We start from the raw sequence: 25,533 nt of genomic DNA, 5'->3' as shown, positions 1-25,533 counted from the left end.
TTTTTGTTTCTTGATTTATTGATTCACGCGATCGTATGTGATCGCGCTTATAATACTAACCCTAGTCAGTAAGAGAGTCTTTTGCAGAACACCACAATAAATTGTTCTGCACCATATTTATCGACCCATTGTTGTTATTGTAATTAGGTACCTCTCATTCATCACCTTAGCACTCATACATCCTAAAGATTTGAACCTAGCTTTAATACAGTCCACTTTCGATCTCTCACTCTCCCCTCCTTACAGGGCTATCGACAGGTACCTACGACTTAAGTAACTACACGCCCGACGCATAACGTGTTGGCCGCCGTCCGTGCGCGCACGTATCCGTCACCGGCTTTACAGGTGCAGCCGTCATCCGCACATTGTTTGGTCCTTCGGGCCGGATGTATTTTCGTGTAATTACTTCGTCACAATCGTACCTCATCACGTAATCATTTAATTTCGTATTCGTATCGTCATGGCACCACTAAAGAAAGAAGAGGATCCGGTAAAGGTTCTACTGCGAGGTCGCGTCAAACGCGATAACATATTAAATTCGGTTAAAAATATTCACGCCACAGCATTAGAGGCACGCGCTGATATTGGGAAAATACCGTCGTTAATTATTCACGCTGAAGAACTAAATAAGTTCGTCGAACAATTTCAACATCAACAAGACATCATTATTAACGCATTAATCGACGCCGACCGTATTGCTGAGTTTGAACAGGTTGATCGTCCGTTGATTACTTCCATGGAATCCATGCGTCTTGAAATAAAAACAATTGTCGCGAGTGCCGTTCCTGTGTCTACTTCCGAAAGTAAATCGTCGTCTTCGTCGTTCACCAATTCCGTGCCACAACAACAATTCGTCGCGTTACCTAAAATTAAATTACCTATGTTCGACGGCAACTTACTATCGTGGCGATCGTTTCGCGATATATATATATCACTCGTACATGATAACCAACACATAGATGACGCACAGCGTTTTCATCACTTACTGTCGTGTCTATCTGGTTCAGCGTTGGCTATTATTAAATCTATACCGTTGTCCGCGGCTAACTACCCGATCGCGTGGGACGCGTTGTCCGAGCGTTACAACAATAAACGTTTGTTAGCTTCCGCTCACATGGACAAATTATTCGCCTTTAAACCAATCGCTCATGAATCACTACCAGCTTTAATTGAGTTCGTCAATACATTTAAGGAAAATGTATCAATAATTAAATCGCTGGGGGTCGATGACCTTTCGAGTTTTTTGCTGTTCCATATGTGCTCTCGCGTTCTCGACCCGACCACGTTACAACTGTTCGAATCTAGTACGTCACAGTCAACTATTCCGACTTTTGACGAATTAGTAAATTTTGTGCAACATCGATGTAAGATTTTGGAAAATCTTACAAAATCTAATAAAGTCGGTCGCAACGAAAAACCGTTCGAAAAACCGGATGTTCGCGGTAAACATACCAAATCGACTAAATCAGTGTTCGCTGCTACTACGTCCGCTTCGACTAAATTTAAGACTAGGAATTGTTTATATTGTGATAAGCCCGATCATAGAATATATCAATGTCCGAAACTCACCGGAATGACTGTTGATAAACGACGAGACGTTGTATTAGCTCGTAAATTGTGTTTCGCGTGTTTGAGTTCGAGTCATATGGTCAATACGTGTCCGTCGACCAAGGGTTGTTTTTCGTGCAACAGTAAGCGTCATCACACCCTACTACATCGTGAACAAAATCAAACGTCAACTGTAGATAATACGACTTCGAATAGTACCCCGGTACCCCAACCCACCACGTCGAGTGGTAATTCTAGCTCGTTTGTCGGTGCCGCCTGCACCAATTCTACCGTCGTACTAGGTACAGCGATTGTTCACATTAAAGATGCGTGGGAACAAGTACATTGCGTACGCGTACTGCTCGATAGTGGCTCGCAGATTTCCGCCATGACTAGTGATTGTGCAGCGCGGCTTGGACTTTCGAAACGTCGTTACAAGTCTGACATCGTAGGTTTCGCACAAAGTCCTGTGTCCCACGTTCAAGGTATAACCCGCTGTCAATTTTCGTCACACGTTAAACCAGATTATTTATTCCCGTCTGTTGACTTAGTTGTTCTAAAACAAATTACCACTGCCATGCCAGCTACTCGGTTACCAGCGACCGTGCGTCAACAATATCAACACCTTCGACTCGCCGATGACAAATTCGACACTCCGTCTCGCATCGACGTTTTATTCGGTGCGGATATCCTACCAAGTCTGATCCGCCCACACGCGGGTGTGGAACATCATTCGGGTTTACCATCGGCCCTTGACACTCAGCTTGGCTGGATAATTTTCGGTTCATTTTCTACTCCGAACAAGTCACCTCCAGTCACGCTGACCACCGCAGTCGCTCCGCCCTCAATCGAAGATTTAATTAAAAAATTCTGGTTGATCGAAGAACCCGCCGCACCGTCGTCACCTACCACGGAAGACCAGTGGTGTGAAGAGTATTTTACTAAGTCTACCTCGCGTGATACGACAGGTCGATTTTGTGTCGCCCTACCATTTCGCCATTTGTTCACCGGCCCAACTCAACAGCATGGTACATCGCATCACGGTCTCGGTGATTCGCGTTCTATAGCGCTGAAAAGATTCTATAATCTAGAAAAGCGATTAGCCAAGGATCCCGTGCTGTATGCGGCGTATCGTCAGTTCATGTCCACCTACCGTTCGCTGGGACACATGGTGCCAGCCCCGTCACCGGGCATCTATTTTATTCCGCATCATGCCGTATTCAAAGCCGACGGTGACATGTCCAAAATACGTGTCGTGTTCGACGCATCATCCGCCTCGTCATCCGGTCGCTCCTTGAACGATATATTGTGCACCGGACCGAAGCTGCAAGTCGATCTACGCGATATTCTACTCCGCTGCCGTATGCATCGATATATTCTGTCCGCCGACATTGTCAAAATGTACCGACAAATGTTAATTCGTCCAGAAGACAGGGCATTTCAACATATTTTTTGGCGTGACGCGCCTAGCGACGACGTCGTTGAATTTCAATTGTGTACCATCACGTACGGCCTCAACTGTGCGCCGTATCTAGCCATACGTTGTCTACACGAGCTCGACAGCCAAGACGGTAATCGGTTTCCGTTAGCCAAAGACGTTCTCACCAGAACCGCCTACGTCGATGATATCGTCATCGGCGCCGACACTGAAGAGCTATTGTTACGTCGAAAAACGGACATCGTCGGTCTACTGCGCAGCTGTGCCTGCGAGTTGAGTAAGTGGACCAGCAATAGCACCGCCGTACTCGAGTCTGTTCCTTCCGGGGACCGAGTACAGGCCATATCATTCGACCCTCAAGAAGAACACGCCGTGAAAGTTCTCGGCCTGCACTGGGACACGAACACCGACAAATTTGTTTATCATACCAGCCTTCAACAGACTTCGTCTACGAAACGAGAAGTGTTGTCCGTCATTGCCCGCCTATTCGACCCCATCGGCGCCCTGGGACCAATGCTACTGTGGGCAAAGTGTTTTATGCAGCTTTTGTGGAGCAAGAAACTCGGGTGGGACGATCCGATGCCTGACGAGTTGCAATCCATGTGGCAACAGTTCTGCACAGAATTACCACTTGTGTTCGATTTAAGCCTACCACGTCACATCGAAGCCACTTGTCAACAGGACATCCAGCTGCTAGGCTTCGCAGACGCGTCGATCAAAGGATATGCGGCTACCATTTACCTTCGTCTCGTCGATGCCGCCGGCAATATTTCTGTAAAATTCATTACCTGTAAAACTAAGGTTGCGCCTTTGAAGAGCTCGACCGCCGACGAGTCGCTATCGATACCACGCCTAGAACTGTGCGGTGCTCTGTTATTGGCCCGTACCCTTCACCATGTGCATTCTGTTCTGTCCAGCGAAGTTCCCGTATCTCGTTTGCGAGCATGGTCAGACTCATCGGTCGTCTTGTCATGGTTGACGTCGGACCAAAAACATTTCAAGATCTTTGTAACAAATCGAGTTGCAAAAATAAGTCAATTGCTTCCTGGTTGTATGTGGAGTTACGTCTCGACCAACGACAACCCCGCGGATCCAGCTTCTCGTGGACTGTTGCCGAAATCAATGTTGTCCTCGTCCATCTATTGGAACGGTCCTGACTTCCTACGACTTCCCGAAGACCAGTGGCCCCAATCGAGATTTATTCCGCTCACACCAGACCAGCTGCCGGAGACCCGACCGAATGTCATCACGACGTTGGCCGTCAATGTTCATCCGCCTTCACTCGAATTTATTGACCGATTTTCGTCGCTCGGTAAAATGCTGCGTGTATTGTCATACATATTGCGCTACCTGTGTCACCGTCTACGTCGACAACCTGTCCGCGTCGGTCCAATCACGTTTACCGAACGGGAAAGATCGTTATCGATCGCCGTGCAACGCACACAACAAGTTTATTTTTCAGACTTGAGAAAAATGTTAAAAAATGAATCCATGATTTCGCCGCCGTCCCTGGCACAACTAGCACCTTACGTCGACGAAAAGGGTATCATTCGAGTCGGAGGCCGTCTTCGCTTCGCTAGTGCCAGTCAGGACGCGAAGCACCCGATTTTGCTGCCGCGATCCTCACACCTCACCGAGCTGATTATTCGCCACTACCACCTGTCATTTCTGCACGGCGGCTCAAAATTAGTACTGTCAATGTTAAGCCAAAAATTTTGGATTTTGTCGGGTCGCGCTGCGGTTCGACGTATCATATTTTCGTGCGTTCCGTGCACCCGTCACAAGGCTGTCCGCCCTCAGCCGATGATGGCAGATTTACCGTCCTACCGGGTCCAACCGCATCGACCTTTTTCGCACGTCGGGATGGATTACGGAGGCCCGTTCTTCGTGAAAGAACATCGCCGTCGGAATGCGCAATCAGTCAAGGTCTACTTAGCATTATTCATCTGTATGTCCGTTAAGGCAGTCCACCTCGAAATCGTGTCGGATTTGAGCACGGAGGCCTTCCTTGCAGCCTTAGACCGTTTCGTCGCCCGTCGCGGCATCCCGTCCAACATTTATTCGGACTGTGGGACAAATTACGTCGGCGCCGCGCGCCAGCTGAAAACGTTGTTCCGTGATGCCAAAGTTCAAGATCGTCTGTCATCACATCTGACCTGTGCGTGGCACTTCAACCCGCCCGCCGCCCCACATTTCGGTGGAATTTGGGAGGCTGGCATCAAAAGCACCAAATATCATTTCAAGCACGCCATCGGTCAACAGGTGTTGACATATGAGGAGTTCCTCACCTTGACCACCCGCATTGAGGGTATTTTAAACTCGAGACCAATCACGCCAACATCATCCGATCCGCACGACTTGAGTGCGCTAACGCCCGGGCACTTTCTGATAGGACAGCCGCTTCAAGCTTTACCCGAACCTGACCTCACCGACGTCCAAATCAACAGGCTGAATCGTTGGCAACTCATTCGACAGTGTCATCAATCCTACTGGAAACGGTGGTCACGTGAATATTTATCTACACTACAAGGACGACACAAATGGTTCAAGTCATCTCCGAATTTGACGATCGGTGACATGGTCATCGTTGAGGCCCCCTCTCGACCACCAACTGAGTGGCGTCTCGGTCGTGTCACCGAGGTCCACCCGGGATCAGACGAGGTTGTTCGCGTCGTGTCCGTGCGCACGCAGGACGGTGTCTACAAACGTCCGGTAGTGAAACTTGTGCGTTTACCAGTCGAGCCCTGATCTTATCCTCATCTCCCAAGGTCCTCATTGTTTATTATTCTTTATTTTTTTTTGTGTGTGCAACAGTCACATTCTCGTTCATGTTATTTATTTATTTGTCTATTGATGAGTGTCAGGTACAATGTAATTTTTTTTAATTATTATTTATTTCCATGTTATCATGTATTTTTTTTTTTTTTTTTCGCACCGTATTTGTTGTAATGTGTATGATCTGAACTTCAACGTCCATATTCATGTTTGATGATCTCTTGAAAGACGCCCTGGTCTTTCAACGCGGGGAGGAAATGTTGGGTACACAATCGGCGGTTCGTATTTCCGCGCGGTTGTATGCGATATGACTAGATCATAATGTTGTCACCCTGCCGCCCAGCCGCCGAAAAGTGTGCGAGCGAACCTTGCACCTCCAGAGTGGGGACGGTCTCGCCACAGTCGTGCCTCCAGCGATCCGCACCCGCCGCCATGCAAAAGTCGTCGCTTCTAAGCCGTCTAGGCAACATGTTGTTTTTCCGCCGTCTTGGCACTTTTATTGGTAAACCACATTTTTAATCAACGCGATCCGGTGAGCCTTCGCTGCTCACGAACTCATCGTGTATGTACGTTTTGTTGTTTTCTTCGCGTTTCGAGTTCTGGCCGTCCGCGCCGACACCGCGGCTTGATTTATTGTCCGCCGCCCGTCCGAGCTTCGCAGTGGGACCCCGGGCCGTGGTTGCCCACGTGTTTGCAGATTGAGCCGCCCGTGTTCTTCTCATGTCGCGCCGTGCGTAGTGCCGACAACGTGTATCGCTCGACCGCCTGTGTCGTGATACAACACCGGTTATTAGTTTTTCCGTCGCTCGCCCGACTCGCTGTGCGTTTCGAGCCCTGCTCGCTTCGCACCCACGTGTTCCGCCCGCCCGTCCTACGCAGTGCGAACCGTGGTCAAGCCATTTTTTTGTTGTCGTTTGTGCCGCGTCCCTACGCCGCGACAATTAATGTTTTCGCGTGACCGTTTCGCGATCTCCCTCTAACGGAAATACGAGTTCGTGTCCGCGTCGTCCAACACCTCGTCTTTACGTTTTGTACGCAGTGTCGTCGACCCATTCGTCGAAAGCGACGGGAGTGCAAGTGACGCCAGCCCCGATTGCCGCCCGCAGCTGTTGCAACGCTCCACTGGGTCAACTGCCGCGCCATCGTCGTGGTATCATCTTCCGTCCTTATCAGGTCGTACACACGCGATTTATTTGTCAACAAACACTATTTTCTTTTGCATTTGTATTATTTTTTTGTTTCTTGATTTATTGATTCACGCGATCGTATGTGATCGCGCTTATAATACTAACCCTAGTCAGTAAGAGAGTCTTTTGCAGAACACCACAATAAATTGTTCTGCACCATATTTATCGACCCATTGTTGTTATTGTAATTAGGTACCTCTCATTCATCACCTTAGCACTCATACATCCTAAAGATTTGAACCTAGCTTTAATACAGTCCACTTTCGATCTCTCACTCTCCCCTCCTTACAGGGCTATCGACAGGTACCTACGACTTAAGTAACTACACGCCCGACGCATAACGTGTTGGCCGCCGTCCGTGCGCGCACGTATCCGTCACCGGCTTTACAGGTGCAGCCGTCATCCGCACATATTTCTTATTGATACAAATGTATTTATTATATTATAAAATGTAAATTTTGTGTTTCGTCATTATTCAATATATTGAAAACATCACATTCGATTTTGAAAATAGACAAATTTTAAGCCAATTTTTTGCCTCGTTGAAGACCTTTTTTGTGATTTATTATACAATATGTCGTATGTTATATTTGGGGAGCAATCAGAACATTCTGGGGGCTTGGACACCACCGGTTGCACTTGATGCGTGTATTGTATTAAATCCCAGACACCCGATAATCCTCTTGTCACCTCAAATTCGAATGATGACTGAATATTCATAATATAAGTCATTTGATTTATAACTACAAAATAAATGTAGCAAATTGAGACTGTCATTCGTGGTTGGCTATACTTTCCTCAGAAATATGTGATATTTTTATATTTTATTTTATCATGCACTTGTGGGTTGCCCTTATCACACACATTTATAATAATATTGTGCCCACTGCCCTCACATAATAGTAATAATTTATAAGTATATAACTATTGAAAAAAAATAATAACCAACCGTAACATTGTAATAATATTATTATATTGCGATTTATGAATTCGATCCATATACAGTATAATAATGTATTATATACATATATAGGTACTATATATATATATATATTAATAAACTACAACAGCGCGTTGGTCATAATATGTACTTATATATAGATATCTAGTATTACTCGCAGCTCGTTGTCTTTTATTATTATTGTGTGCGCAAACACGTTCTTATTGCTGTAATTACTTTTACAAACTATATATATAAAGGTATGCACACACACACACACACATAAATATATAACAATAAAACTAACGCGATAAATCTGTCCGTGACAGCCTATAAATACATATATATGTGTGTGTGTGTGTGTGTGTAGGAAGAGTACATTTATATTATATTATTATATTATGTGTGTGTGTCGTGTGTGTGATGGTGCGCGAGGGAGAGAATTATAAGAGTGCGTCGCCGGATGAGTCATAGGTATTCATCAGCTGTCCACTAATATATAAGATCGTAACAACAACCCCTATATATATATATATATATAACGATAACGATAACGATAACGATAATGATAAGTGATAATGATTTGGGGAACGTGAGGTACATTCGATGAGATACACAGTTTATACATATTATACCGGTGTTGGGTATTATTTGTTAGTTATATAACTGACGGTGGGTATAGTAAGTAATAATTTCGAAAATTCGAAAATCTTCTATGGCCTGGTCATCGCATCTCCGACGTCGACGATGGTTGCCGATTTTATGTATAAGATTTTCGAGAAACAAATTATATTTTATATTATAATATTATAAGTATATGAAAATATGGGACATTTGACGTCGGAAAATAGATTTTGTTCTTACGACAGATGAGATGATTACCAATTAGTAATTACTATTATTATTATTATCATCATCGTCATATCATTTTATAACAGCGTTTTTACTGAAACTCGATGAACAGTGTAAATACAATTAAATGTCTGAAATTAATATTAATAAAATCGTTTTGTTTGTTGCGATAAAATACGTTCTAAGCGATAATTCATTGAATTATTATAAAAATAAATAAATATTTTCTTCAATCATTTAACAAAATAAAATATTCCCAGATGTCAGTTTGAGCCATGTGTGGAATGCACGAAAATAATTTACTAATAGCTAACCATTATATTAAATCAACTAGCTAAATCGCTCCGCTTTCAAAAAACTCTCAAATTTAAAAAATGATTATCATTTAAACGACATTACTTAGGTATAATAAAAAATAATATTTTTATTTTCTATACAAATTAATCGAGTACCTACATTCATAATGCAAATAGCTCATTATTATTTTTTCAATTAAACATGATTTAGCAAAAGGAAATATCAGAAATTCAGAAGATAATTTAAAATAATTTAATATTAATGTAGGTGCTTATATTTAATGCTCAAGAAATATTTGTGTAGATACGGAGAATTTAAATGTATAAAATGATCGTTGGTTTCATTTAAAAATGTTTAATATACTATAAAAATGTAAATAATTGTTTCAACAACAATTCTAAAAAATAACCCGTATAGAATATATTATTGATATATAACCGCAGGCCAAGTCGGTTATAGTTATTTGGGTAATTTAATATTTTACTACATATCATGTGTATACTGTATGTTATATTACGACAAGTGGTAAAATCGAAAAAATAATGAATTTTACTTTTAAAGTCGACAGATTAAACAATGTTAGCCCTATTATCTACACTGTGTAGATAACAGTGGTCCTAAGTTGCAGCAAACGCTCTTTGACCGGGGAGTCGTGTACATTAATTATTGTGAACATTATCAGACAATATTATGATTTATTATTAAGTTGCTAATGTTGTTTTATTGTCTAGCCGTTCAGTGTCGATATTATCGATATTATACATTAAAATATAAGTACTGAAAGTGATTTATGGTATCGTCCATCCAGCATAATATAATACCGTAGTATGGTTTATGGGTAAAAACCACAATTTGGAAAATGTACAAGACAGTATAAATGTATTTATTTTTATATTAGGTAAAACGCTTCAACGGCTTTTGATTACATGAACTTCATAAGTAATAACTAGAAATAAATATTAATATGCACCGCATGTCCTTAATCCTTATACTATGGATAATATTATAATGACGTCATTGGGACTGAGATTTACAATTTATGTTTTAGATAGGTATATTGTATGGAAAAATGAACAAATCCAGTGTTCTCTTCGATAAGGTCTAGTTGGTTTAGTGAAAGAGGGTTGTTAAGGATTTTGTTGGCTTCGGATTATTCGGGGCAGTTGATTCACTATAATTTAATAATATGCTCATAGTCTATACCAATAGTATAACATATTATAATTTTAAATAAATATTACTAAGCATTATCATCCATAACGTCATAAATCATAATATACTATTATATTATATTATAATATAGACACGTCAATGCGCCAAACGGGTATAGGTAAACTGACGATAAAATTGTATAAATGTAGGCGTTGTCCTGGCACGCAGTACGTATACAATAATATACAATCGTAAATAGACTACAGGTATATCGATATCCAGGAAAACAATCTCCACATACGATATTTTAATATGAGATATAACTTACATACTACACGATATTATACAGTTTATTATATCATTATTACACATTTCTACTATCGTTATCGATTATTTAAGCGTTTTAATTTCTAATACGCACAAGAGCGATATTATGATATTTGCTCAGACCGTCACGATAATAATTACAAACCGATTGTACGCACTTATGCATATACGTTGAGTTATTTATTTAGACGTGATACTCGCGGTGTGTATCGGTATAGAAATAATACAAAAGATAAACCGAGTGACGTCGACTGCTGCAGAGTACTTATATACATTTGAGAGTGACAGAGAGAGAGAGAGAGAAAGAGAGAGAGAGAGAGAGAGAGAGAAACGATCTTCACAATAGGCATCTACTCTCATTTTGGAAAGAAAATTAGAACGACCAACATCGTATTTTATTAGTCAGGGCCCCAAAAGTTGATGAATTTGCACATTTTTCTTGATTTTTCGAACATTTTGAAGATTTTGTATATTTTATTTTAATTGAGTCTCTATGCAGAATCCATCTTATTACGAATTTATCTGAATTAAACTATCCAATCAAAGAAAAACATTAGGCGTGTATCATAGTGCCTATTTAGCATTGAGTAATTAAATAAACAAAGGTTAATTAAAATGTATAAATTAATTGTTACATTTTTTTAGACAATAAGACATAATAGGACATCCGGATGTTCATACGGCCATAGCTTAGAATATTAAACCGACAAAACTATAAATGTATATTTTTCCAAAGTGCACTTATTTGCACGGGGGGGGGGGGGAAGGCAAATGTACTATGTACAAAACTGGCACTATCTAGAATTCTGCTGAGACATAATAATTATTAAACCCTACCTATTCCATGTGTTATAATTTGGTAATATAATTGCGGCCCTTGAGCCGCAAACATTATAGGTACTGGAAGTCTATCATGGCCATTAGCCAACCATATCTATTGCATAAAAATATAAAATACAATACTTATATAGTCAAGGATATCAATTTTGTTTTCTTTGAGGGGGGGGGGGGAGACGAAAAATAATTTTCCTCCACGAGAAGCTTATGACAAGAGTCGGCAGTTCCTAATATCAGGGCATAGACACCGTGTGTATTGGCAAAATCGAGTGATTGTGGCCATGAACATAGTCTCCGTGGAGTGTGATATTTGTTATCAATTAAATATTTCATATCAATATTATAAATTATTTAAATGTCAAATAACAATATTATAATATTTACTTCATAGCAAAACGTTTACAACACTGAAACTGACAGTTCTATACATAATAAACTTTGAATAAATTAAAACGGCCGTCGTCCGCGGTCAATGGATTGTTTCAGTTTTTATAATTTGGTAACAAAGTAGGATACACGTTGCCATACTAGCCTACTGTATTTTATCGTATATTTCAGATCTTCAAAAGCGATCCCTTACCCATCCTCACCAAAAGTTGAAATAACGCCACTGTATATAGTGTATATACGACGTAAATAGGAAGTGGTGGATTTAGAAAAACAATATACCTAATGTTGCGTCGGATTGGTATAGACTTGCGATTACGACGACGACAGTCTTATAATGATATACGCACATGCAGCAAATCGGACCACCGTCATTGAGACCAATATTGGCTGTCACCCCGTGAATATGGCACATATTATGCGAGCAAAAAACAAATGTTTATAATCATTTTGTATTGTAAATGTACGAACATTACACGGACAACAGCGGAAACGGAGAGAAAAGACATATTATAATATAGGTACCTCTCTATACCTTTATGCATGTATATAAATTCAGTCGTGAGCCGATAGCTGAGGCGCGCCTTGGGGAAATATATATACGCGTGGCCGATTAATAATATAACTATATATTGACCCGACGTGTCTCGGGTGCGATCTCTGCATTATTTTTATGTTCCCCGTATAACGATATTGATGACTTAACCCCCCCCCCCCTCCCTACCCATTTATCCATCGACCCTCACGCGCACTGCAAACGCCCACGCGACGGATTATTATCGGTCGCAACACGTTTTTTTTCCTTCACACATTTATAATATACGACTTATAACGCGGTTATTATTTTACGTCTGATGATTATGGATTAATAACAGTAAAATATGTGTTCGACGACCGGTAAATAATATTATACTAAAATATTGATACAAACGACAAACGACGACGACCCGATGTTCACCATATGTGCGCGCGAGTACGACGCAATATCATAATGATCCGCATATATCATGCACCTATATAATATATATTTTCGTAAACCGAGAACCGATGATGATTACTATATCATGTGGATGTGCGTGTGTGCGTGTGTGTGTGTGTGTGTGTGTGTGTGTGTGTGTGTGTGTGTGTGTGTGTGTGTTCTGTATATTTATATGTACATCGGAAATCTCGTTGGGATCCCGGAGACTTGATTTATACTTATTTACATTTTTTTCCCCCGTTCGTGTATGCGCGGACATACGTTTGCAAACGAGCCTGTCAATATTATACCGCGCGCTACACGTCTGAAATGTGCGAACGAAAAGGGAATATAATTGGGTTCATACATAGATTGTTTGATGAATCGATTTTTTGAATTTTGTTCATATTTTTCCCGAACTTCGTGATACGAACATTGCGAACAATATTATATATAATATCAAACACTTACTGTTATGTTGTTACATAATTATTATAAAAATATAAGCAATATACAAGTAACCTATGTGCACAATGTTATTATTTCAATAATATATTATTATATTACAATATGTATTAGTATATTACATATTTTTTTTTAATAGTGCAAATTATAGTTGAATTCAATTTTAATTTTATGAACCTGTAGTCTACAATTTATTGTGTTGCGTATCGAGTGTGAATATTATTATTATTTTATCAACGCAATGTTCGTGTCACATTTAATATCTGTGAGTTCTATGTCGGTTTCACTCAAAAAGTTAAAATACTATGTACTATATTAGTTTACTCGTTAGTCTCCATGAAACAATGTACCGCTTGGTATATTTAATAAAACATTAAATATCAAATATTTTAATGTTGAAAATAACCTTTCAAAAAAATTTGCGTAACAAAGAGGGTTAAAATGTATGTAATAAACAAACAAAATGACTTCGAAAATAATTAAGAAAACAATAATTAAAAAAAACTATACTGAAGATATAAAAAACAATAATTTCATTGTTTTTAGAGTTTTTAAAGTTTTAATGCAAACAAATTGCTGACGCATTTACTGACTTTATAAATAAATCGAACATACAATGACCGGGCCACCTGGCCATCTGGAAAATTCTAATTTCAAGACCGGCCTATGATCGTACGCTGATTTAAGAGGTTGTCAGTGCACCATTTTTTTTTCTCTTTCTGACCCCCGCGTAACATAGCAAATTTATATTTAGCCGAACCAACCCCAAAACCAACTTAAAGTTAAAGTGAATTCTCCAGTCTCCTGTTATCTATATTATTCTATTAAATCTCCTAATATATAATTTATAGGTATTTTTAAATTGTAATAATTTACACGCTCATAACTTACACATACAAATTAAATAATCATAAAAAAGCCAACGTATAGGAACACACGTAATGTTCTTAGCTTAAAGTTTGACAATATAGGTGAATTCTTGTGTAAGAGTAAGGGTTATACTTGCATTAATATAGGTTTTGTATCTTACGGCAAGTAAAAAAAAAAAAGTATATCTTCGGAGCAGATGCGGAAAAAACCTGCTGCAGTTTAGATGTGTGTATTATTTCATATATATATAATGTATTATATACGTTATAGGTACATTATGAATGTGTGCGACCACCACATCCGCAGCTCGCGGGTTAGCCGTCGACCGGGAGCCCGTCGCTCGTTTGCTGCACGGTCGACTTTCAAAACAGCCTCTCCACAAAGATTCGATACTGCGGCTATATACGGTCTTATTTATATATAAAGTTCATAATTTTTTTACTCGTATATAAACCACGACGTCCCCGAGGACCGCGTGCGACAAGTAAAATTGAAACGTATGACCTATTTGCGGGCATCCCTCCCGAGGCCTTTGCGGGCGTTCTCTCTCACATCACTCGCTGTTCATATATATATATATATAAAGGTGACCCCTGTTCGCTGTATAACAGCTCTCTCTTTCGCCCTTTGTACGTATATATGATGCACGGCAGCACATCGTCCAAACATGATGTATGACATTCGGTATTTTTCTTTTTTATTCCCGCAGCTTTTTCCGATGGCTATCCGTTATATCGTATAAGTGTGTCTGTGATGCGAGTGTGTGTTGTACCGCCAAGGAGAATATTGACACATATTATATATAGGTATAGATGAGTGTGGAGCCAAGCTCGGCGAGCCCATTTATCGTCAGATATTTCTACACCTGCACACGTTAAATAATATACGATGATATACCTACAATATACTTACCGAGAACTGAAAAGTTTTCGATGCTTATTGCCCATCTCGTATATTATACGACTATTGTCAACACTCAAACGTCTTCGATCAGGGATGGCCTTGGAAAAGGTTTCAGACCGAGAAGTTTTGTTCGTCCAGGGCACATTTTTTGTCGATATATTTATATGTTACCATAATCGGCATTCGGAAGGGGTGAGAGTGAGCTTTAGAAGTTCGGCTTTCAAACATTTTATAACAATACAAAATGCCTATAAATATTATTCTTTAGATATGTAGGTAATCATTCTTACGGAAGCTTTAAACCTCTCAAAATGTTATCCTAGTTAGGCTGAAATTGTAAGACTTTTTTTATTTAAAAACTATATATAAATAACCTTTACAATTTCCCATTTAAATAATATTAAAACTATAAAGTTCAAATTGTAATTTATTTATTTTTCCGTGAGTTCCGCGGTTTTCTACTCTAGTTAGTACAATATAGTAAAGAAACGTGTTCTGTACTCAAAATTAAAAAAAAATAATATAAAATTGGGTTCGGTAGTTAGCTTATATTAAATTCCAGAACGTTTTTTACATTAAATAGTTACATAATATGTGTAATTTTTATTTTACACAGTGTAAAAAACAAATTCTTAAATCAATACTGAATATATTGTATAAATAAAATGTATTTTAGTTGACAGTCATCCAGTGCTAGTAATGCAAATATAAGGCCGAAACACAAGGGAAGGTGGTAATCTCCATAAGCCAGGTCGTCACTATAATATAAATTTGTCAAATCTATACGTTGTAAAGAAAGGGCAAAATCAACAGGCAACATAGTGCAAAATCAGCTAAAATGAATGTATAAATTATCTACTATATAAAATCAAAGGTCTAAAACGAATGACCCATATGTCAATCCACGGTTTTCTACAAATTGTTATAAAATAGTCGTGAACATAATATAGATTCAACAAGAATGATAAGTGTATAGGCTACTTTTTACTTTTAACACATATGTTGAATATATAGTTAACTCGCGAAAAACAATAATTTTTTAAAATAATATATATTGTTGCCAGTGGCTATAGAAAATAAAATAGGAATTTATTATGCGAATCGATATAAGACCTGTTTTGTATATTTTTGTCCAAAACAACCCTTTTGTTACGAATCTGCGAAGTTGACATGTGTAATGGAGCTTAAGAAGGGGTAAATCGACATCAATTTGTTTCGGGCAATGCCGCGTACAGGATCAACCAGTAAATTATAATATATATGAGATTTATAAAACAGTCGATTTTGTGTTTTTGGAATAATTATCGAGACACAATAATCGCTTAAACCACACAGAATATAATGACGTCGGTAACATTTTAGACATTTAAATTCGCTATAAGACTTGGTATGGGGTACCTACGTCACAGTATAGCATATACCTACTTGTTGCAGTCAAGTAATCCGATCACAGCACGATATTGTCATTGCGCTTAAGACTATTACGTCCGGCGTAGAGCTATATAATAATAATATGCTGATGTGTATATAGTTAATGCTACGACTTAAACATAGGTACATATCGGTCGGTTGATTTCCCCGGATCGTACTAAGTCCGCGTACAACCCCGGATTTATCTATAATACAAACGACTGTATAATATAAAATAATTGCAGGATACCACATTGCGTACATTTTAGTGGTTGAGTTGGGTCCCCAAAAAGGGTATATTAGATAACTATTAACTATATATAGTTGTTTCCGACTGCTATTATTTGAAAGTGATTGTTTTAGTATATAATTTCATCCCGCGTTAAAAATAATTAAATGAAAACAATTGATCAATATATAATCATTAAAACTTGTGTAGTATAGTACTATTATTTAAAATAGTTTTACAAATGTCATACATTTCGAAGTATACTTCCCAGAGGTTTCTTCACGATCTATACTTGTCGTCATTATTGTATCTAATATTATCTATCAATTAAGTATTCAAGCTCATTGTTCAATGCATATGTAGCAGATAGCCTAAATAAAAAAATTTCATAAATAAATGAAATATAGGTATGTGCATATTTTTTAATTACGTAGCATTTGATTGACGTTTCCAATAATCTTTTTTTCGAAGACAAAATATATGTTCTTGATAAGCTACATTTTGTATATTAAAATCGTATTAATAAATTATTCTTATCTATTAAAAATAATTGCATACAGATAGTTTAATGTAACAAATACAAAATTAAAGTATGTAATTAAGTTCTTTGTCTTTATTAAAAATGTTAAACGACAAAACACTTTGGTATAACGTATACGCCCATAACAATAGCATCAAATATATAAATCAGTTGGTTGCTATTGTGCCTGTTACAGGTTAGGTTAAAATAACAAGTGAAAAATGTACCTGAACAAAAGTTGTGATCTGGGACGCAACTAACTTGTCTCCGATATAACAAGGTACCTGCACGTCAGTTAAACCTGATTATCGGAAAACAATTTGAAGGCGAAACAAAAAAAAAAGTGATACGGCAATATAATTATACTTACATTTTGTTCCTCGAACATCCAAATCTCAGAAATCCTCGACCACCTGCAGCAGTTGTAGTCGTTAAAAGTTAGACTTTTTACACATCGTTGCACTCGCGCGAAGACGCTCAAAGGCTATATAATTCTAAAGTACCTACACCGAAGTGAGGATTTTATTGTAAGGCGCGATGGGAGGGGGTTTTTTTTTACAGAGAATAACTTATACACGTATAAATGTACAGTAAACATAATAGTTTTGCTATTAGTGGCAGTATATACGTGATATACGCTGTGCCAAATGTGCATAGAATAACATATTATGTATAATTTATAAACCTTAAACACTGCAGTATAGTATACATACATATATGAAATAATTTATAATTGTATAATATTATGTACATTGAACAATGTATGTATGTATTTGTTTTTAACGTAACTATCATCACATTGAAAATATCTGTGTAGGCCACCACTGGCAATACATATATCTGTAGGTGTGATCGATATATTATTTATAATATTATAATGTAGGTATGCACTCGTATAAAATTATTAAAAAAATTATAACACCGCTTGAATATCTAACTGTACCGACGCAAATAATCAAATAGTTTATAATGACGAACGGGGAAACTGGTACCTATAATGCACTCTCGTTTTTGGTCACTATCGCGTTTATTTTAGGACATCGCAAACGACTAACTATGTATATAATTTGGTATATTCAACATTGGCAAACCATTATAATATTATCTATTTCCACTCGCGGTGTTCCGCAAATACCATAATACCTACAATCTAATATAATGTATGCACTTCGAGTTGAAGTATAAATCTCGTCCGTTATCATATTACTGTACATAATAATATAAAGTGCAGTACGCTGCATAATATTGAACACTATTATACTATATTATATTACTATAATATTTACTATTTACCGAAATCGATTCGTTCAACACTAAAGTAGGTAAGTACCAATAAAATATTATAATCTAAAATATTCTAAAACATTAATATTAATACATGTTACATAAATATTAATAATTTATTACCTATATACGTTTATTGTTTATTTTTCCCGGTATTGAGATGCGTGTTTTCAACCAACATTTCATTAACAAAATTTTCAACTTTTATGGCTAGAAAAAGCTTTTTATATCTGAAAATTCGAAAAGATTTAGAACGATTGAGTATATTTTGTAATAAATACTAGCTTTTTAGTATTAATAAATGATAAATGATGAAAAATAATTTATTCTGGGCTTCAATATATTATAAACCATACAAAATTAAATGTAAACGTATAAAAATAAATATTGGTTTTCAAAAAAATATGTGTTGAAAGTTTCTTGAAGTGTCTGAAGTCACTCGAAACTATAATAATATATTATATTATGAGATTCAATTGTCAACAGTAATCTGTAAGCCGCCCTGTAGGTATATTAAACACCTATTGCTGGTTTGAAAACAAAAACAAAGGAGTAAGAAGACGGAAAACTATAAAGGCTCTGGAAGTGAAATCCGTCGGAAGCGAGCGGCTTTTGTAAATTAACAATGCATAATATATATAGAACGCCTATATATTCATATATAACATTGTATACCTACATCTATTATCATTTTGAGTCGTATACATCTATATACATAGTATAGTACGTCGTATATATGATTAGTTTTATAGTGGATGTGTACATATTAGGGCTCTGAATTTAAAATATTGGAATATTGAAAATTTCACTCTTGAATGTTATTTCAATGTGAAAAGAATTCAATTTTTTTATTCGGATCCCGATATTTATAATAATAATAACGATTAGTAGACATGCCATACATATTGATAGTAAATTATTCATCATAACGTTTATGATAGACGAGCGTAGGTTCAGAATTAATAGTTATAGGTTATCACATAATATATCAATTGGGTACACATCTCATGAAATTTTAAAACCCTCACAAACAATACCTGCGGAGAGCTGCATGCGCGTCAAAATAAATACCAGTCTGTATAAAGTCCAAACACAAATCTTTTTATATTATAATCTACCTTCATATTATAAGATTTAAAACAAATGTTCAATATTTCTCAAGACAAAGTTTGAGAATTTTTCAATTTTGTAAAGCAAAACTTAAATGTTAATAAAAGGGAGCGGCGCGGGAGAAAAAAGTTTCATATAGGGTTAGGCCGCCAAAAAAGAAAACGAAGACAAAGACAATGCGACGATATTATAATAATAATATTCTTACGAAACGTGCGCGGGAATAAGGTTAGGTACACTGCACATTATAATATCGTCAGATTTTTGTCGGTCTGCAGCAGCAGCAGCAGCAGAATTCAATAAAAAACAAAACGAAAGCAGTCGCCGAAAGAAATCAACAAATATTGCGTAATACGCGTATTATATTATTATATAGATTTCACGAAGAGGATGATATGCAAACGACTCAGATCCCGTGCACAGAGAATCGCACAATAAACGTGTTGTGTGCGCGTGTGCTCGAGGAGCTCGCGAAGACCGAGAAAGAGAGGGACAGAGTGGGTGAGAGAGAGCGAGTGGGTGTGCAGAGTAGGTATACGATTCGCGTGTAAATACAAATGGGTCAGCAGCGTGCAGTGCGGCGGCGAAGTGGTCAAATATTGCCCTCGTACAACAATTTTCTTCCGTCTCCGCGTGAGTAATGGGTGCAGATTTTCTTTTGATATCTGCGCCGGCGAGGGAGGAGGGCACACCGCGGTCGTTGCCATAAACTATCCGTTATTATCAATCCGCCGGGATAAAGGTACACTCCGCCGCGATATTTATATATATATAATAATAATAATAATAATACGACCCCACGTCTGTGTGTATATATATCGATATCAATATCAATATGTTTGTGTGTGTGTGTGGCGGGAGGAGAATGATATAATACGCCGCACATAACGGAGAACCACCGCCGCCGCGGCTGCTGTAACCAAACTGCAGCAATTTCGGCACGCGAAATATGGGGAAAATATTATTTTTACAGCTATATCGATTTCCCGACTTCTCGTCGCGGATTACCGAACATTTTATATATCTCCTATTTTGTCTTATATATATATATATATTTATATTTTTCCGCGTCGGCTTATATAGATTTTTATCAGCCGTATACCTCGCGCGCGACTTGTGTGTGCCAACGAGATATTTTTGTTTTATTATAACGACCCGAGAGCTGCCGCCGCCGATATTTAATCAAAAAACTATATCGTAAGAAGAAAGCGAAAAAATCCTTAAATCTCTATACGAACTATATAATAATATGTTATACGTTACAAATAATATCGCACAGCAGTATTGTCCGGCAGGACAATAAATAAGGAGGGGATTTTTTTTTCTTTCGGAGAGACAGAGGAAACTAAACATGTATACACAAGGTAATATATATATATATATAATATGTATTATATAGTATCATATGAGATATGCGCATAGGACCCCGCTGCAGGGTTGTTAAGATTCGTGGTATGGTCTTACACAGTTATATCTTTATAGTTTGTTTTCGGTCGATGTTGATATTTATTTAATGTGTATAGTACGCTGTTTCATATTACGTATCTCTATACGTTGCAAAAAGTTTATGATCCTAAGGACTAAGGAGTGTATATTTATTATATAATATGCAGGTATAAATCGCTATATATTTTACATCTATTTTATATACGGCGGCGTATACATTTATAGGATTTTACGACAAGAGGCAACAACGTTTTCGCTGCCACCTCGTTCACCCCTTCTCGTAGAATAAAACTACCAACATTAGGTACACGACTCCTGCTTGTGTATTATATTATTTTTATATTGATGTTATTTATATAATGTTTTATCATGTTTCAAAAAAATCTTTATAATAATTACAAGTAGGTATCTATAATATACATTTATAAATATGCGGTTATACATATATGTCATTATGTGTATTGGTGACTCAGGACTCCCGTGAAGGTCAGGACTCTAGATAAAAAATTATAATGTTATCAAACAATATCATCAAAAAACGATATCTTATGCACAGGTAAATAATACCGTTGACCGGGATGTTAAAATTTGAAGTTTTCATAAAAAATATGACTCCCCTTCGGATTTTCAATAATTTTTAACCGTATAATAACGCATCCTATAGCCCCAACTTAAGTTTACAATACCTTTTATATACTTTATATAATTATTATATAGGCATAGACGAACGATTGTAATATGAACGTTTCACGTATATATTATATTATGTACGTTTTGTACTATACTTATTATGAGTCTCAATAATTCCTACGCCTGTCCACAAGAACTATTGAAGTACTTATCATCCAGAAGTTTCCTCAAACATATACAAATTAATTTAAATATATTTATAGCTATACCAATATCATCAGCTACATGGCTAATTTTTATCCTGCATGGGGCCAACTAAAAATTGGTTGAATAATAGTATAACATGATGAAAACAGGTTTAAAAATCTTCAGAGCCTTTATATAGAAAAAAAATTTGAAAAATATCTTAAAAAATAAAAACAATTTAATAAATATTATGCATTACAATTTATAAGTTTGTAACATAAATTTGCAAGTTTATTTCGTTCCCTGGCTTTATTCCATCGTTTATGTATTATACATTATGGTTTTTAATATATTAAAAAGTTTTTAATTAATCGGTGACCGCGACCGGTGTTTATATTGTTAAACACCCCGGTGGGTAGTAGCCCAATGTTATTTAATTATTATGAGTTTAAAGGAATGTTTTTATCCGATACGGATTACTAAAGTATTTCCAATTTTTAAATTAAAGTTATTTATTCAATGATAAACCATACGAAATTGTGTTACGTGATATTGCGACCGTATACCAAACACGAAAATTTTATAAATCAACTACGCCGCACGACCTGTACTAAAATAATTCATTTCATATCCGTAAATACAGGTGTGGATCTAGAAATAAAAAACGGAGGGCCATGACGGAAAAATTTACTTCAAGTGCATATTATAAGCATAGGCACTAAGTTTAAGTTCTTGTAGTGAATAAAATATTCATCATATACGCATATTATAAAATACTAATAATAACAAACATTAATAACAAAATTACCTTTTATTGCATATAATATATAATTACGTATGCAAGAGTGAAATATTTTTAAGTATCTAAGGCCTAGGGGGAAGGATTCAGCTCACATGTCACCCCCTTGTGTCTGCGCCAGGGTAAATATGCTTATATATTATTTAGTTTAGAAGGTATCTGCAGCTCGGGAGATATTTAATTTAAGAAGTATATAATATATATAAATAATGGTTTTGTAATATATATGTGTGTGTGTAAAGAATAGTAAACGATCAATAAAACTTAGAATTTAGTATCGCGTTAAGGGGAGGATTTGCGGAAAGGCGTTGGATATATACAGTATGGGGTGGTATAGTGTTGGTAGATGTATAGTGTTAAAGGGGATATTTTCCTCGTGCGTTGCAAATCTTTTGGTGTGCAACTTTTTATACGCGTATATTGTTTTCCCTCTTCATTTGTACAATAAAGTTTAGGTAGCTGATAATAATAATTGCACAAGTACAACAGCGAAAAATGCGATGAAAAAGAGGGGGCGACTGCAAGATGACTGCTGAATCTACTGTAGTTTATATGGACTATATGACTCACAGGTAGGTACATATTTTGTACATTATTAATTATTATACAATCATATAATAATATGATGTAAGCCCACAAAACGAAATCCATCTCAAATTGACCTAGCACTCGCTATGTCGCGAATAATAAAGAATAGACACTCCGTTTAAACGACGATCCCATAAACGCACATTTATTTATAATACACTTCGATTCATTCAGTCGACTCTTAAAAAAAATCACCCTCCCTCCGAATGTACGATGCGTATATAATGCGAGTTAGGACTTGTAACACTTATGTTCTCTTTTATTTTCGATTTTTGCAGTTTTCGTGAACTCTGTTATACGGTAGAATATAATCGGATTTGTTGAGCGACAAATGCGTTAAATACAGTGCCCACATTTTGGAGCAAATTATAAATTAAATTTTCAACTCAAGTCTTGCATTCTTTAAAACATTTTATTAATGGTGCAAACTGCTATTAGGTATACCTACTTAATTAATTGTTTTTTTTTTTTCATCGAAATCGAAACTTGTAGTTTATTTTTAAAAATCAAGTCATTGTCTTTGAGTGATTAATATTTTTCTCTGGAGAAAATCCAATAATGTTATATTATAATTTGGATTAACTGTTATATTGATTTCGTATATGAATGATATTTTTTTTGTGAACTTCGGAGGATTTCGGGGCTACATTCGAATTAAGTCTCAAAATTAAAAACATACTTATTAAGTATTTAAATCACATTAAAGTAAACTGACTATAACTATTAAATACCCCTTATAGGTTTTGACTATTACTGTTTCAATAAAATAAAAAATAACAAGTTATTGATAATAACCAAAACCTGGCATAGTGAATATTTTTCTAATTAAATTTAAATCAGTAGTTGTCAAAGTATCAAAATTATTAATTTCGTAGCAAGCTCAATATGACGTAGAAATTTAGTTTGTCCTTCACAAATATTGTCTTTTGCTTTTCGTTTTAATTCATTGTTCAATATTTGTCTATTTAATAATTTAATATCGTTTTTATAGTTCAATAAGCCAAAACTCAACTGGTATATTATAATATTATCATTGTACGATCCGGGACTCAATGCAGACATGTCCGTCAAGTTGGCACCGGCACTTTCTCCAAACAACTCAAAATTAGTATCAACATTTTGCTACGAATTTGCTACATTTTGCTACACTATTTTTAGAATTTGCTACAATTTGGTTTTTCCGGAAATCCGGAAACAAACATGCCGGTGCTATCTTGACGTAGCACCGGCACTTTCTACAAACAACTCAAAATTGGTATCAAAATTTTGATACGAATTTGCTACATTTTGCTACGTTGTTCTCGGAATTTGCTACCCCCTGGTTTTTCCGGAATCCCGGAAAATATAAAATTTCCCAGCACCGGCACTTTCTCCAAGCAACTCAAAATTGGTATCAACATTTTGATACGAATTTGCTACATTTTGCTACGTTGTTCTCGGAATTTGCTACCCCCTGGTTTTTCCGGAATCCCGGAAAATATAAAATTTCCCAGAACCGGCACTTTCTACAAATAACTCAAAATTGGTATCAACATTTTGCTACGAATTTGCTACATTTTGCTACACTATTTTTAGAATTTGCTACAATTTGGTTTTTCCGGAAATCCGGAAACAAACATGCCGGTGCTATCTTGACGTAGGACCGGCACTTTCTACAAACATCTCAAAATTGGTATCAACATTTTGATACGAATTTGCTACATTTTGCTACGTTGTTCTCGGAATTTGCTACCCCCTGGTTTTTCCGGAATCCCGGAAAATATAAAATTTCCCAGCACCGGCACTTTCTCCAAGCAACTCAAAATTGGTATCAACATTTTCCTACGAATTTGCTACATTTTGCTACACTATTTTTAATATTTACTACAATTTGGTTTTTCCGGAAATCCAGAAAATAGAAAATTTCCCAGAACCGGCACTTTCTACAAATAACTCAAAATTGGTATCAACATTTTGATACGAATTTGCTACATTTTGCTACACTATTTTTAATATTTGCTACAATTTGGTTTTTCCGGAATTCCGGAAAATAGAAAATTTCTCAGCGCCGTTACTTTGACCAAATACCACGATATAATAGGTATTAACATTTTTTATTTTCATAGATTCCATTCATGCGCTATAATGCGTTTCACAAATTATGAGATATATTAAATTCAGAACTTTCTTCTGCTTTGTAAGTTTAGAATCTTGAAATACTTTTAGCGCCAGCACTTATTATACATTTTTAAAGCCTATAGCATGGGATATCAACAACAAAAATAAAATAAAATTTAAATAGATGTTATCAATATTTTAAATTTCCAAATTTAACATATTCCAGCCAATATAATATGTTTAAACCTATTTTCAACATATTCATTTTATAGTACTGGACAATCGTTGTCTAAGTATA

General features: G+C 36.7%; 1 protein-coding gene across 1 annotated transcript; it reads left to right on the top strand.

The window, feature by feature from the left end:
* Positions 1 to 460: 460 nt before the first annotated feature.
* LOC132950399 (uncharacterized) lies at positions 461 to 5,734 on the top strand. The gene has a single exon (XM_061021837.1). The coding sequence runs from the start codon at positions 461 to 463 to the stop codon at positions 5,732 to 5,734; it is 5,274 nt and encodes a 1,757-aa protein (XP_060877820.1).
* Positions 5,735 to 25,533: the final 19,799 nt, after the last annotated feature.

The sequence above is a fragment of the Metopolophium dirhodum genome, chromosome 1, assembly GCF_019925205.1.
Source record: "Metopolophium dirhodum isolate CAU chromosome 1, ASM1992520v1, whole genome shotgun sequence".
Classification (NCBI taxonomy): Eukaryota; Metazoa; Arthropoda; class Insecta; order Hemiptera; family Aphididae; genus Metopolophium; species Metopolophium dirhodum.
The sequence above is the reverse complement of the archived record's forward strand: the minus strand, read 5'-3'. Positions and strand labels throughout refer to the sequence as shown.

Coding starts and splice junctions, on each gene's coding strand:
- LOC132950399 (XM_061021837.1), top strand. CDS start 461: ATGGCACCACTAAAGAAAGAAGAGGATCCGGTAAAGGTTCTACTGCGA.